The sequence below is a fragment of the Antennarius striatus genome, chromosome 7, assembly GCF_040054535.1.
Source record: "Antennarius striatus isolate MH-2024 chromosome 7, ASM4005453v1, whole genome shotgun sequence".
NCBI lineage: Eukaryota > Metazoa > Chordata > Actinopteri > Lophiiformes > Antennariidae > Antennarius > Antennarius striatus.
The window spans coordinates 19,961,131-19,975,821 of NC_090782.1; the positions used below are offsets into that span (position 1 = coordinate 19,961,131).

Below are 14,691 nucleotides of genomic sequence, written 5' to 3' on the forward strand. Positions count from 1 at the left end.
AAAAATTAATCTTGACATGTGTCTTATGATAATCATCAGCTGGAGTTCATGATGATTTTCAAGCTGGAAAAGAATGTCAAACAGTAGGCAGCATGTGGAAGTGCGTGTTATGCTTGTCAATCATCACATAATAGTCATTTCAAGCAGTTATAAATCTTTAATTGTCAAAAGTCAATACTGGTGTCAAATATTACAGTTTTTGGATTTCATTTGTATAATATCTTTTGATCACATTTCTAAAAAGCTTTCTTTTTTACTGTTTTCAAAGATAATTGGTTAAATAAGTTGTAAAATATGTTTATACAATACCTAGATAAGTGAATGATGACAATGAATCCTCCTATCTGTTATTTGGCAACAACATGGTGAAAAAATGTCTTTATGTCAGTGAAAACTTCAAGCCCTTTTCTGGCCAGATTTCAGCACATTTCTAAAAACTTTCAAAGATGAACTTCAATTTTGCTTATTTTCTTTATCTTTCTTTGCCTCTTAAGTCGCTCCAGAAAAAAAAAATCAAGGGATTTGATGTTAAACAGTCTCAAGAAGTTACACAGCCGCTATTATCTCTTTAACAATAATGTAAAAGTATGCATTCAAGAAACAAATAAAGTTGTTGCTGATTAAAGCGTTGTATGCGAGATACACTGAAAGTAGATAGAAAGTGCATTTTTTTGATCAATGCATGAACGCTAACACCAGACCTGTAACCATGCATGTCCTTGAGGTTTCTTGCATTTCTTATTCAGCCTCATTTAATCTTGTTGCACACAGAAATATGAAGACTAATATCACAGGACAGGCTATGCTGTTTGAGCGTCATGTTGAAAATAGGAATTGAGAAACAGTTTTCAATCACATTAGTGTGTACTCACTCCCTCACAATACGAAGAACAACTTTAAAATAAATTACGTGGCAATTTGCTTTTTAAGGGGGTCAACATGAGAATAGAATGGGAGAATAGGCGGGGGACTGTGTAGACAAAGTAAAACAAACTATTAAATCGCCTTGCTCATTCAAAATACACAATTTTCAAATCCCAGGGTGTTTCCTTTACATTAAATACACAGCAGAGTCAAGAGATTTGTTCATTGCTTTCTGGTTATGATATATGTATAAAACTTTTTTTGCATCACTGTCAAAACTCACACTCGCTCGCTTTTTTCATTTCAAGCTTAACACTGTTGTTTAAGGTCTCAGGCTCATCGTGCTTGAACACAAGTATATACATTAGCAAAGAGGTTTTGTGTGGGCCTGACAACATAAGGGGATTTGAACAGCTGTGCTAATAGTGATAATAACCCAGTTTTAAATGCTTTTATATGTTTCTACATTTGCAGCCTTGTAATATCTCACTGGAAAGCACCATGCCTACTATATTCCTCCAGTAGAGTTACACAAGAATTACATAAGACTAAAACTACTCAACAGAGATGTCTAGAAATGAAGAGTTGTGTTTGATAGACAGACAGCTTGCATAGAGAAAGCCCCAGTCATCCGCCCTCCTCCACCTGTCCTGCAACTGAAGCATGCTTCCAGACCTCCCCCCAAAACTGCAGAGGGGATGCTGAGCCTTCCTTCTTTATAGCAGTTTTCAAATGTAATTTGATCTCAATTATGCTTACCTTGACAGGATTGCTTCATATTTACTCCACCAGACTGATTTTTTTGTCTTTTTTGTTTCATAAATAATCAGATAGCCCTCAGTCTTTAAAGACACAATAGCAGTCAACAGTTTACACACATACTCTTAATGTGGGAACATTAGGGGGAATATCTTACAACTACAAATTTATTTCATTACAGAGTTGATATCTCAGTGAACATGAAAACGATAAAGGTATAATGTGAGGAAAAAGGTCTGAAAGTGATCCCAGTTTTCTTTTAATTGAGTCTTAAGCAGCTGGTTCACAATCTTCTCTTAAACTCCACCAATCCACAGACCCTTGAAACGTGACCTCCACAGCTGGTGGGCCTTAATCCAACAGATGCTGCAGCTGCTGAGGGTTTGAAATGATGCTGTACTTGTTAGTGGTGGTGCTGGTGTGTGTCTGAGTGAAGAGAGGAGCGTAAGTGAGTGCCATTGGGGAGGGTCACACTTCTGTACTAATGGCTCGGGTGTTGGTGTAGAACTCTGGAGGTCGGCCTCGCAGGGCCTCCCTCAACAAGGAGCCCCGGACGGTGGGCAGGGGCATTGCCAGTGCTGGGTTCTCATAGTGTGTAGGCATGTAGGTGACCCTCTCACCACCGTTTCGGATCTCATCAGTGGTGCGGACGTAGAACGGGGAATCATAAGGGGAGCAGGTGGGGCAGAAACTACGTTGCCCACCGCCGTGCTTGTTTGGGTTGGAGGATGCGGGCAGCTCCGGTGGCGACATGGACAGAGGGGTGACGAGCGAGCCGTCCAGGCCGGAGACGCTGCACGCATTGCAGGCAAAGTTCTGCTGAGAGATGGAGGTGCTGTCAGACCCATTCTTCTTACAGCAGTAGTACTACAGAGGGAGAGAAATCATGCATGTGTTAAACAGAAACAAAATACTCACCGGGTATTTTCATTTGATGGTGATTTAAACTCACCACTTCAATTATAAAGCATTTTACTGGGAGGGATCTGGAGCACCAAAGAGAACCAACACAGACAGAAATAGAACACTCAAACCCCACCAACGGAACGTTCTTGAAGAGGCAATGCTAACAACACTGCCACTGCGTCACTCAATCTCTGATCAATATAATAAATAATGTGCTATTAACTATTTAATGGTTTTGAAGAAATTAGGTTCTAAACTAACTAGGTTTTGAACTAACTCACTAGGTTATGAACTAACCACATTTTGAATTATTATTTAACACAAACATTGTATTTATATTTATATTTATATTCTTCTTTCTTCTTTTCCTTTCGGCTTTTCCCTTCAGGGGTCACCACAGAGAATCATCTGCCTCCATTTATATTTATGTTATTATTTAATTATTATTTATGTTTATTGTTTATGTTTACATTGTTTACATTTACACTTATGTTTTACACCTATCCTGCTTTCAATTGCCCCTTGGGGACTGATAAGGTTTTTTTTAATTTGAATTGAATTTTTTTCTACTACTTATTGGATAAAAAAAATGATCATATAATTAAAAATATTTCCTGCATTTTCATATATCTGATAACAAATATTAATAAATTACTTTCTTTATCCAGCTAAGAGTTTTCTGGAAGAATAAATATGATGTTAACGAGACAACACACACACACACACGCACACACACACACACACACACACACACACACACACACACACACACACATGCAGGCCTACCTGGAGTCTACAGTAACAAAGCACAGCTATGATACACAGAAGTATCACTGTGGCCAGTATTCCTCCAGTAATGACAACAGTTCCAGCTGTCATCCGACCAGCTCTCCATCAAACTCTGACACAAAAAGAGTGACATCATTTAAGCACAGCGTCGCTCTGCACAGCAGGCAGGACGACCAATCAAGATGCACGAAGGCCAGTCTCACAGCGGACAACACAACATGCTGCAGTGTCTCCAAAGAAAACAGAAACACCGGAAACTCAGCAACAGCAGCTGAAATGATTATTTTAATAATGTGCAATGCGTAAGGCCTTTGACATCACATCAAATCTAAATGATAAAGAGTGATTGTTTTGATACTCACGTGCAGCAGAGTTACTTAACACCTGAAAGCAAAGAGATGGATTAATATGGATGGATAGATAGATAGATAGATAGATAGATAGATAGATAGATAGATAGATAGATAGATAGATAGATAGATAGATAGATAGATAGATAGATAGATAGATAGATAGATAGATAGATAGATAGATAGATAGATAGGTAGATAGACAGACAGACAGATACTTACATCAGAAGATTGTGTTTGAGGAATTAATGGATGAAGAAATTAAAATGCGAGGTCAGACGTGAGAGGTTACACCACTGGACGGCCACAGAGTTTGAGCATTTCTGTGGAGGAGAGAAAAATTTAGAGAAATGCATGTTTCAATGAGAAGGTTTCAAACTGTTTCGTCCACCAGGCGGCGCTGAAAGAACACAAAAATGTTCAAAACAGAAACAGTACCACAAACACAGGGCACATGCTTTCACAGTGGAAAATGTCTAAGAATAAAGAAGTAAGGACGGTAAGGTAAGAAAGTAAGGAAAGAATCCAAGGAGTCTAAGAGGAGAAGGTGAAATGCAAAAGAAGGAGGAAATGAACCACAGCTAAGAAGTTAGTTTCACCTGTGCCTGCAGTCCGATTCAGCCCCATGTCAGTCTTTAAGATAAGATAAGATAAGATAAGATAAGCCTTTATTGTCCGACAGCGGGGAAATTTAAGCCCAAAACACAGCTTTTAAAAACCCTACACAGTCGAATAACAGTCTGTCATAGTCAAAGATCATGTCATTATATATATACCAGAGGGCTGGTGAATTATTGAGGCGTTATCATTGTGACCAGTGCTGTAAATAAAGTTTTTTTTATTTTTATTTCCAGTTATTTTTCTGGCCATTAGAAGATTAAACTTTTGTGAACATATCAAATATGTTCACAAAACCCATAAAAGCATACACACACAGACACACACGCAGACACACGTACAGCAATATGGCAGACAGGCAGTAAAAGTGATTTAGCACCGGGGGCCTCAGGCGCTCGGGGGTTTGAATCTGCAGGCAGAGGCGTGTCTGGGAGAAGTGAAATCTATCACTGCTGATAAGAATATGTCAGAGCTGTGATTGGTGCGATTGGGGCCAGATATAGAGCCACACAGATGTGTATCAGGGTCGACGTGAACACACACACATTCACACATGAGTACTTGTCATTGGATGTCTGAGCAGATGTGTTTTTGTATGTGAAGTGATTTGTCAGTCCATCTCAATGCCAACTTAAGTGACATTTTAATTACATCTGGCATGTAGAACTTAGAACCCCCCTCTCATTTCTGGTTGAATTCTAGAGCAGCTGAAAACCTGCAAATGCAAACAAACCTTCAATCAGATTGAATTCAGTCACATGATGAACTAATAGTGGAAATAAGAATCTCATTCAGCTCATTTGGGCTGTGTTGGATTTACAATATGAGATGCTGGGAATAAGCCGCTCTCGTGTTCCAGTGGGGAGCAGATTGACAGAAACTTGGGACTACTTGAAATCACAATGCTTTTAATTAATAGTCTATTGATTAACAATAGACAAACCAAATAAAAATGAGACAGCAGAACCAGAGAACAGATCAAATTCACCCATTCTTCTTCCTCATCTAGAAGCAGCTCAGACATTAAATACAAACTGCTCACAGCTTGGAGGTCTGGGTTTCATATGCTATCAGTGGCTAGCTACAGTGCCTTGCGAAAGTATTGCCCCCCCCCAAGCCTTTTTGACATTTTGCCACATTTCAGACTTCAAACTTAAAGATAACAAACTGTAAATTCAACATTTTATATTGCGTTTACAAATAAAAAACTGAAAAGTAGGATGTGCAAATATAAGTTAATATTGATCTACAGTTTTGTTTTATCATAATGTTCTTCACTTATTTGTTTTTTTTCTGCAGGTTGACCGTATCTATTATGATGAGGAATCAAAAGGTGGAGCACCGTCAGACGCTGAGGACAATGAAGGAGGCAGAGCTGTGATCTGAAACATCACACTGGCACCGCACTCATAAACCATGCTTCTGTCCCAAAGTACGCTCATCTTCAATTATTCGTGGAGATTCCTCTGAACATCGTGCATCATAACTCTACCCAGTGCCTGAGATTTTAAACTCGATAGGAAAACTTATTTTCATAATTAATGCCAGCATAGTGAGGTGTGCTGAAGGGAGGTAATGGAAATGGAGTCACCGCTTCATCTTTTACTCAAACACAGAAAATTACTATTATTACTGTTGTTATTATTGTTGTTATTATTATTGTTATCCATGTTTGAGGAGCTAGTTCCATCTGAGATTTATTTATTTGACAAGCTGCAGAGAAAACGTGACATTTTTATCAACGCACACTCACAAGCAGAGCTGGATATCAGTTGTGTTCAGATCAGAGCGATCCTCAATCCCTATAATGCCTGAAGAGCCTTGTTAATTTATTAGACTGTCATATTCACACATACATACACGTCGCATACAAGCCTGTGAAAGACATCTTTTCAAGAGCCTTTAAAACAAAAAACAGCATCTAAATCCAGGGGTTTATCCCCATGTAACGACATTCTAATGTTTTCATCCTTATAATATTTATGCGTCAAACATTTTCTTGATACAAAGCAGTTTGATGTATTTCACAAGTTAAATACATTTTAGAAGTATAGGATGAGAAAATGAATGATTTTTGGCTTCCACACCTCCAGTCAAGAATCAGAACAAGAAAGGCTAGTGATCAACAGTGGTAGCTGTAAATAAATTTTTGCACAATTAAATCATATTCACACTACTAAAGCTATGAAAGCTATATTGAGTAGATATACTTTCTGGCATCAAACACCTACATGTGATGTTGAAAACCATCTTAATGTCGTGCAGGACCTGCAGCAGTTCAACCCGTACCACCCCTCTCTAAATCTGTCGGAGCAGTTACGGTCCAGGATGCAAGAGATTGATGGCACTAAACATTTTAGTTCAATTACTTGATTTCATTCTGGTCATTTGGGGCAGAGAATGCAATGAATGTGAAGAACCACTCCCCAGAATGGTCCTCTTGGCCCTATAAAAATCACATGATTAATACAGGCGGTAAAACGCCTTTGTTCTCGTGATGACGGAGAGAGATAGCAGAGAGCTGGAATACAATCGCAGTTTTTTTTTCTCCCTCCAATCGAGACCATGTTCTGATCATATCCTCTGTGCTGCCGGCAGATTTATTACTGGTGTTGCATATTCTGTTATGAAGCTCTATAGGCAGCAGTATTCCCGCCTGCCAGGTCTTCATTCAGCCTTTCCTCGCTTTCAAAGATATGAATACTTTTACTAGCATGGCAAAGTGAAAGATGCATTACTCACAGTCCATCTGTAATTTTTATATGCATGTCATATCCAGTTATCTGCCTTTCCGTATGCAGGCCTCTCACTAGATTTCCAGGCCAGTGAGATGCTGATGCATCTCCCAGCAGTCTTCTGCTGCTGTTACTACTATAACCACTGATGCTGCTGCTGAGGCCGTTATGATCAGACTTACAGCAGTTACCACTCTAAAACCACTGGTAGGAAAAAAAGGTTTTAAGGTGATTTATTAAGCTATTATTAAATTACTATTTCTTCTAAAAGAATAAAGGCAGTCTGTTATATACGTCTAACTTTTTTTGAGCTGTTATTTAAAATCTAATGGAGAGCATCTTGTAATGATTTCCTGTGACAGTAGGTAGTACAAAATCAATAAATGGATGTCACAACATACACAGCACAAAACACATCACAGCATCATTTTCTTCAGCATCCTCTGAAAATCTGCCTGCACAAATCCCATCATTGACAAAGCTGCTGGTGTCTCTGTAAGCTTTCTGTTAAGTCCATTAAAAACCACAAGGAGCCTGAAATGTCTTAAAGTTTTGTCAAACTATATGGCATGATTTTTTTTCTCAAACATGGTTCTCTAATAAAATCAAAATTCTATCTGATGTCACAACAACTGTAAGGGACAATAGACTGACTTTGTGTTGCAACTACATGACTGAAATCCTCCAGTAGCCCTCAGGTAGGGCATCGCTCTGGTGTGACTGTAGTAAATATTGCCAGAAATAGATGTTGGCACCATTCAGACTTTAACTCTGTGGAGCAGTGACATAGTAGAGCAGAACTCAGTCAGAAGAGCAGAAAAGCCTCAGGGTGAACAATCACTTAGATAGTAAAGACGTGTAGGTGCATTGATATATTGTTCTTGTTCTTCTTCGTGTTCTTCTTCGTCTTCGTCTTTGACTTCTTCAATGTGGTGGGAGTGGTTCTTGGTAAAAAAAAAAAAAAGACAATTTCTGGGAATGACAATCGAGAATAAATAACAGTGTCTGTCTATTTGCTGACGTGGAAAAAGCGACTCAACCATCACCCATCTGTCTCCAGAAAGCTCTTGTGTGTGCAGTTGTTCCACGTCTGGCTGTGGTGCAGTGGTGAGCAGGTTTACTGGAGGACATCGCTGCGGAAACCTTTGATCAGAGAGAAAAATGCTTTTCTGCTTTTCACCCTCGTATGAACTTAGTTTTTTGGGGTTTTTTTAAAAAGAAAAGAATCAGGACAAAAGCCTCCGGCTTTAAGAGGACAGTAAAAACTGCTGATCCGCTCACACTTCCAGGTGGTGATGGTGGAGGTGATGATGGAGGTGGTGGGGTTAGGGGGATGGGGGGGGGTTGGATTGATTTCCTGTTTAATTTACAACCAGGTCAGACAGATTCCCAGTGAATGACTTGAGCAGGGAGCCGACCGGACATTAAACATGTACACGGCTCTACTTCTCCTCCTCTCCTGTCCCGCCACACGCTGGCATCTCTTCCTCTTCTTGGCAGGTGTTGCGGGGCCTTCGTGCTTGCAAGCCCAACGCAGGGGGCCGTAATGACTGTACCTCCATCCTGCTGGTCAGCATGGCGGTCTCATAAAAGGAAATTAAATGGTTCAGCTTCTATGTTTGAGGGAGTAATGTAGCATGAATAATACATTAGAATACACTCATATGCACTCTTTATGACAGTTAATAGAACGCAGTCACCACAGACGAGTGGGTGAGGAGAAGGATGTCAGGGCTGGGGAGGTGCCTTGATCGGGAGGAGGAGATCAGGACTGGATGTAAGGCTCCACTGAACGTTCTCAAAGGTCCAGCAATTTTTTTCCCATGAGGCTCAGAATTAGCCATTAGCCTGGTTGTTATCACTATAACTAATATGGCTAATAACTTCAGTCCATTGGTGGATGCTCAAAGCTCATTCCCACTGTGTGCAATGTATGTCATTGGATCTTGTTAACAATTAAGCACTCTGAAATATGCATGAACTGAATTACATGGTGGATATTTCATGATATCCAAATCAATCTCAGTCATAAATCTTAAACTGCACTTCCCCTTTTGTGTGTCTGATTTCATCCTGTGTGAAATCAGTTATTATAAAGTGGATTTATAAAGTATTCACATTACCCCACACCCCCACCCCCCACTTTAAAACAGTCAAAATGAGTAAATTAGTAATAAGTTGTCCTGAAATCCAGAAGCTGAGCTGCCAGCCTTGAATGGAGTGATCGGGTATGGATGTCAGAGTGCTGCTCAAGGCCGTTTCAATGCATGACTGCGTCAAAAAAACAAACGCTGAACTTATGACCTTCATCTCACCGAACTGTAAGCAAATCCACCGCGTCATCCTGTCAACACCCGGACTGAAACACACTTCCAGGACAAACGACTCGTGTATCTCGTCCCGTCTTTCTGTAATAAGCAGATGGGATGCTTTCCTATAAGCGACTGCAGGAGCTGATGGAACAAATCTGACAGCCATAACAACAATCTTTTCTGAGTGAATGGATGAACTGTTACGAATGCCGTGTCTCCATTCTTTAACCCAAATAAACATGGAAACTGGAAAACAAGCAGCTACTCCTGTCACATTGCATCTTTGCTTGAGTGAAGAAATGGAAGCAGATCTCAAGGATAACAGGGAGGAATTAAGACTGATCAGAAATCCAATTATTTACACAAATTCCATTTCATCTTGAGAACATCGGCACCATCACTCCGACCAATGAGATTCATCAACTTAGGCAATATTCAGATTTAAGATTTACATGGTGTATCAACAGTGTAGTGTGATTTCCCAGTTTTAGTGTATTAATTAAATGAGACTAATTGAACTTCACCATGTTTTATAATTTGTGATCTTGAGATTATGGCATTTGTTATTTAAGTCCTGAAGTAATTTAGGACATAAAATTTTTGTGATTTTTATTTAAGTTTTTTGGAAAATAACCTTTTCAACGCTAATTTTGATGATAAAATTCATTTTCTGTCATTGTCTTTCATGAATCGCCATCCTTGGTAAACAAAACCCCGTTTTCCATGCTCTAAATATCCACAAAAACTGTTTGCATCTCATCGTCACGTTTCCTTCAGGTCACAGGAAAATGAGTTCTGTATCCTGCGCTCTTTCTCTTTCCTATTCACTGCATATACACGGGTGATCTAGACACTGTTTAATGTAGAATAAAAGAAAATTCTTGTCTGATGTCAGTCTCCTTTTCCATTCCTTTAATTTGATGATAATGGGCAGAGAAGTGTTTTTATGATGGAACCATGGAGCTGACCTTTAGGATAAAGGAAGAGTCATCAATTTATCTTAATACATGTTCGCATTAAATTTTATCACGATTACCACATGAATTATTAACGATATTGAAGCAAAAGAATGTTTTGTGACCTTTGCAATAAATTTATCCCTGCAGCCAAATTAATCTTTGTGTCAAATTTTAAGAACTAAAGCATTTCTGAGATATTAGTTTTGCAAAAATGAAATACACATACAGTACATGAGAACAAAATAACTCAAGGCCATCCATCCATCTATGAAGCAAAAATTCATATATGATGCTTATTTATCAATATCCTTGTCTGTATTCTATTACGATGATTGAATTTTACTACTAAGTTATGTCAAACCATGACCATGTAAACGTTAGGGTGTTTTCCTGGTACTTTCTGTGTGCGATGATGTTTTTCAGTGTGCTTCTGTGTAGATGTGTGTTTTCGATGAGTCACCACAGATGCAGCGGCCAGCAGCAGTAGAGTCACATGAGCAGATAACAGCGTTTCTGCTCCGGAGGCATCCGGCTCTGCCAAGGAGCCTTCCTCTCACCGGCCTCATCCTCGCCCTGCTGGTCTTCAGCGCTGCGTACTCACCCATGTGCCTCACATCAGCCTCGCTAAGAACCATGGCCCAACAGTAAGAACCCCACATTGTGGCGCATCCAAATATGTGTTCATATTTATCGGTCTATCGTAAAATAATGCAACCCAAAACAGTTGACTGAATCATGTTGCCTGCAGAGTCTTGTGAGATCATAATGTCCAAATGCATCGGAAAGACTTTGTTCATGTTGCATCCTATAAAAGTCAATTATTATATTAAAAATGTCCGAATAAATTACCATCTTTGTCAGATTGTGGTTACTGTAAGGTTATTGTTGTAAATTCTTATAGTAATTTTGTGGTAGATTTACACAAAACCACTCTAAGGATTCCTATCCATTGTGACGGGATATTTGATCATGTGACAAGTAAGAACTGGATCTAGATAGAGGGTCAGACAAGACTTTAATTTTTAAACACTGCAAGGTTTTGCTTTTTACTGCATTTTTATCAGTCATACATAAACTACACGACAGAGTTTTATTGAAAAATCGTGGAGCTCCAGCCAAATGGATCAGGATTGGATACAATTAAAAGCAAATGTTGGACGTAGGCTGAGGTGTGTGATCTACCCATTTCTATGTGATACTGTAACTCAGTGTTAACCAATAAGCTTATATCTAATGCAGATCGAAGCTGCGTTAACGGTATTCACGTATAAACGTATCCCTTATTCTTGATTGCACACATTCTTGAGTGACAGAGGCTGACCTTTGTCTTCCTGACTCCAATCCATCCTAAAACTACAGCTGATGTGACAACCCATTCCGTAGTTGTGTTTCAAATCCTGCTAATGCTTCAGGCAGTTTAGACACAGCTCTTCTCACCTTTAAAGTGTGACTACAATCTACTATGATTCGCAACGCTACGGCAAGCAATACTGATCCAGCAGCCACAAAAAATCTTGAGGGCTTTTCAATTATTCAGTCCTCACTCCTGAAACACTGGAACACTTTCCCAGGCCGGCTGAAAGCTTTCCTTACCTGCTCCAAGCCAGCAAACACATATACTATATGAACAACACTAGCACAACCTAAAAACACTCTCCCATGCATGTTGTCCCAGAAAACACATTGAGAGAAGTGTCAACAGGAGGAAGGGAGACATGGCTTTACAACCATATGGGCTGTGGAAACCCCTCGTAACAGCTGACTGATAATGTTCGGACTCCGATTTTAATTACAGTCGGACTTGTGTCGGAATCAAAGGCCCTTAACCCCTTCTTGACAGGATGTGGGACTGTGGGTCAAGCCTTAACAGCAAGATTCAATCACACAGGCGTCACTAGTTGACCTTACTCTGACCAGCTTGTCTTCTGTTCATTTCTTTTATCTGTTATACGTTTCCATTTTTTTCTTTATCACATCAACAGTCGTTCATCTGTTCTATAACATAGAGCATCAAGAGTCCAGTCAGCATGAATGTGAATAAACAAATGTCTGTATTTGAAATAACTGCGTATTAAACATTACGACAATTTACAATATATCATATGCAGTTATTTGTATTACTACTGTATTTTTACCATATGGAATCATTAAATGACTTTGCAACTGAATGCCTTTATCATGAAACCTTGACATGATCACTGTGTTCTCCCCCATAATATGTGCTCCAGGATGTCTGTTCCGTTGCCTGTTAGGTATGAATTTATTGTTACAACTGGTTCTAAAAATGATCTCTGAGCAGGGAATCAAGTACACATTTGAATATACAGTGCAGCTAGTTTTTGATTTACATGAAGCCTGTTGAATGTGGTCTAGATGATAGAATAGAATAGAATAGAATAGAATAGAATAGAATAGAATAGAATAGAATAGAATAGAATAGAATAGAATAGAATAACTAGAATAGAATAGAATAGAATAGAATAGAATAGAATAGAATAGAATAGAATAGAATAGAATAACTAGAATAGAATAGAATAGAATAGAATAGAATAGAATAGAATAGAATAGAATAGAATAGAATAGAATAGAATAGAATAGAATAGAATAGAATGCCTTTAATGTTATACAAAAGTATCCAAGAATTTTTTTAGAAACAAGCAATTATAGAAACATATTTACTTAAACTTATATTTATTTAAATGATGGGAGCATTGAGCTGGTTCTTTCAGTCTCTTGTGGTTGCTTGACAAATGTTAAATACTGTATATATTTTTTAGTCTCTTTTTCCAAACCTTGCATGCTTTTAAAATAGTTCAATGAAAGTTGTTTTCAAAAGATTTCCAATTTTATTTATAGGATTTGTTTGTTTGAGTGAACAATAATTTAAAGCTGAACTGTTCCCAAAATGAACCAAAGATGATCAAATATTTGTTTTCCGGAGATGCTGACGGACCAAATGCCACCGCCAGCCAGATGCAATTTCCCTCAGTGTTTTGAAATGTTGGAAGGACACGTAATTACACAACCTGTGCATCAGATACATTTTGTCTGTTGCTGCTGTGTTTGCTGTGACATCACTGATTGGACACTCCTGTGGGATATTAGTCCACTTCCTGTTGTATCACAGTCGCCGGAGGTGGAGGACTGTATGTTTAAAGGTGGATGGGGGTGCAGGAGGATGTAAAGACGATAATCAACATTCAATAGTTACTTAATCTAGCTGCTTTTTCTAGTTTCCTCTGTGAGAAATGTGTCAGGGCAGCAGAGCACCTGCTACTGGTTGATGATGGGATGAAGGGATCAATACTCGATTTACTTAAGATGCTATTTCTTAATCCTCAGGAGATGTTTAACTTGGCAGCTGTGTTTGATGCTGTTGCTTCCGTCTTCAAACACATTCACCAGAGACAAATAACTCCAGAATACTGTATCTCAAACACTGACACGCGGCGTGGAGAAATTAAATGTAAACTATAGTGAAATTGCTCTCTTTCTCTCAGATGCTTCATGATGGTTTTAGTTTAAACACAGATGATCAAAATGGATGTTCAACCACTTTAACGAGAAATAAAGCATCTTTTTCCCACTGTACACCAGTGACAGCATTCACCCACAGCAACCAGTGTGACAGAAGATCACAGCATGAGCCAAATGGCAAAAACCCCTGGGAGTCCAGCTCCTGCTGAGCCGCTGTGCTGTCATTTCCTCTCCTCCTGTGGCGGCCTTAAAGGCACATTCCATGTCTAATTGGAAGAAGATTAAACCTGAGGTCATAGATCTGCTTTTGTAATGTGAACAGTTCTAAATGTGAACTCCCTTTCATCCGTTTGAGGACCACATTTGACACGATTCCATAGAGCTTTGGCCATGTCTTCAATAATTCTCAACAAAATGTGAACCCATCTCCTATTTTCCCTACTTTCACATACCTGATCTGGTTACATGATCCGGTTGGTGTTGGGGGTTTTTTGGGGGGGGGGTTTTCCACCTCAATGTTAATCCCGTAGAGTTTGAGGAGAAGGAAGCAGCATCCTTATCGGGAGGAGAGCAGAGCAGCTCTGGGTCCGGGATGCGGAGGAACTTCTCCAAGGATGACTCGGAATCCAGAGCGCACGACGCAGCCAAGGAAAACCCAATACTCCGACCATAAAACCAGGAGTCTAAGGGTCAGAGAGGAGAGAGGAGCAGAGATGCCACGAAGAGTGACCACATAGAAACGAGGTGCGCACAACCGGAGCCACCAAACAGTTGATGGTGAGGCTTCGGGATGGGCGCTCTTTACGCACAAGTAACCCGTAAAACGCTTTAACGTTCGCAAAAAGGCATTAGTTCTGTCGAGGATCCAAGGGGGTCAGCCACAATCTGGCAGCCAGAAACTAGAGGAATTCAATCGGACACA

The 14,691-nt window shown here is 39.5% G+C and overlaps 1 protein-coding gene across 1 annotated transcript; it reads right to left on the reverse strand.

Moving 5' to 3' along the window:
• Positions 1-212: 212 nt before the first annotated feature.
• On the reverse strand, positions 213-14,691 carry LOC137599177 (protein FAM163A-like). Its single transcript, XM_068319932.1, has 5 exons — positions 14,222-14,691; positions 3,891-3,991; positions 3,681-3,702; positions 3,316-3,430; positions 213-2,490 (listed from the first exon to the last, which is right to left on the reverse strand). The coding sequence occupies exons 4-5, from the start codon at positions 3,406-3,408 to the stop codon at positions 2,092-2,094; spliced, it is 492 nt and encodes a 163-aa protein (XP_068176033.1). The 5' UTR covers positions 3,409-3,430; positions 3,681-3,702; positions 3,891-3,991; positions 14,222-14,691; the 3' UTR covers positions 213-2,091.

Bases quoted from the DNA above. Each gene is read 5' to 3' on its own strand.
- LOC137599177 (XM_068319932.1), bottom strand. From the start codon at position 3,408: ATGACAGCTGGAACTGTTGTCATTACTGGAGGAATACTGGCCACAGTG. The intron at 2,491-3,315 runs GTAGGCCTGCAT...CTCCCTCTGTAG, and splicing joins TTTGTTACTGTAGACTCCAG to TACTACTGCTGTAAGAAGAA.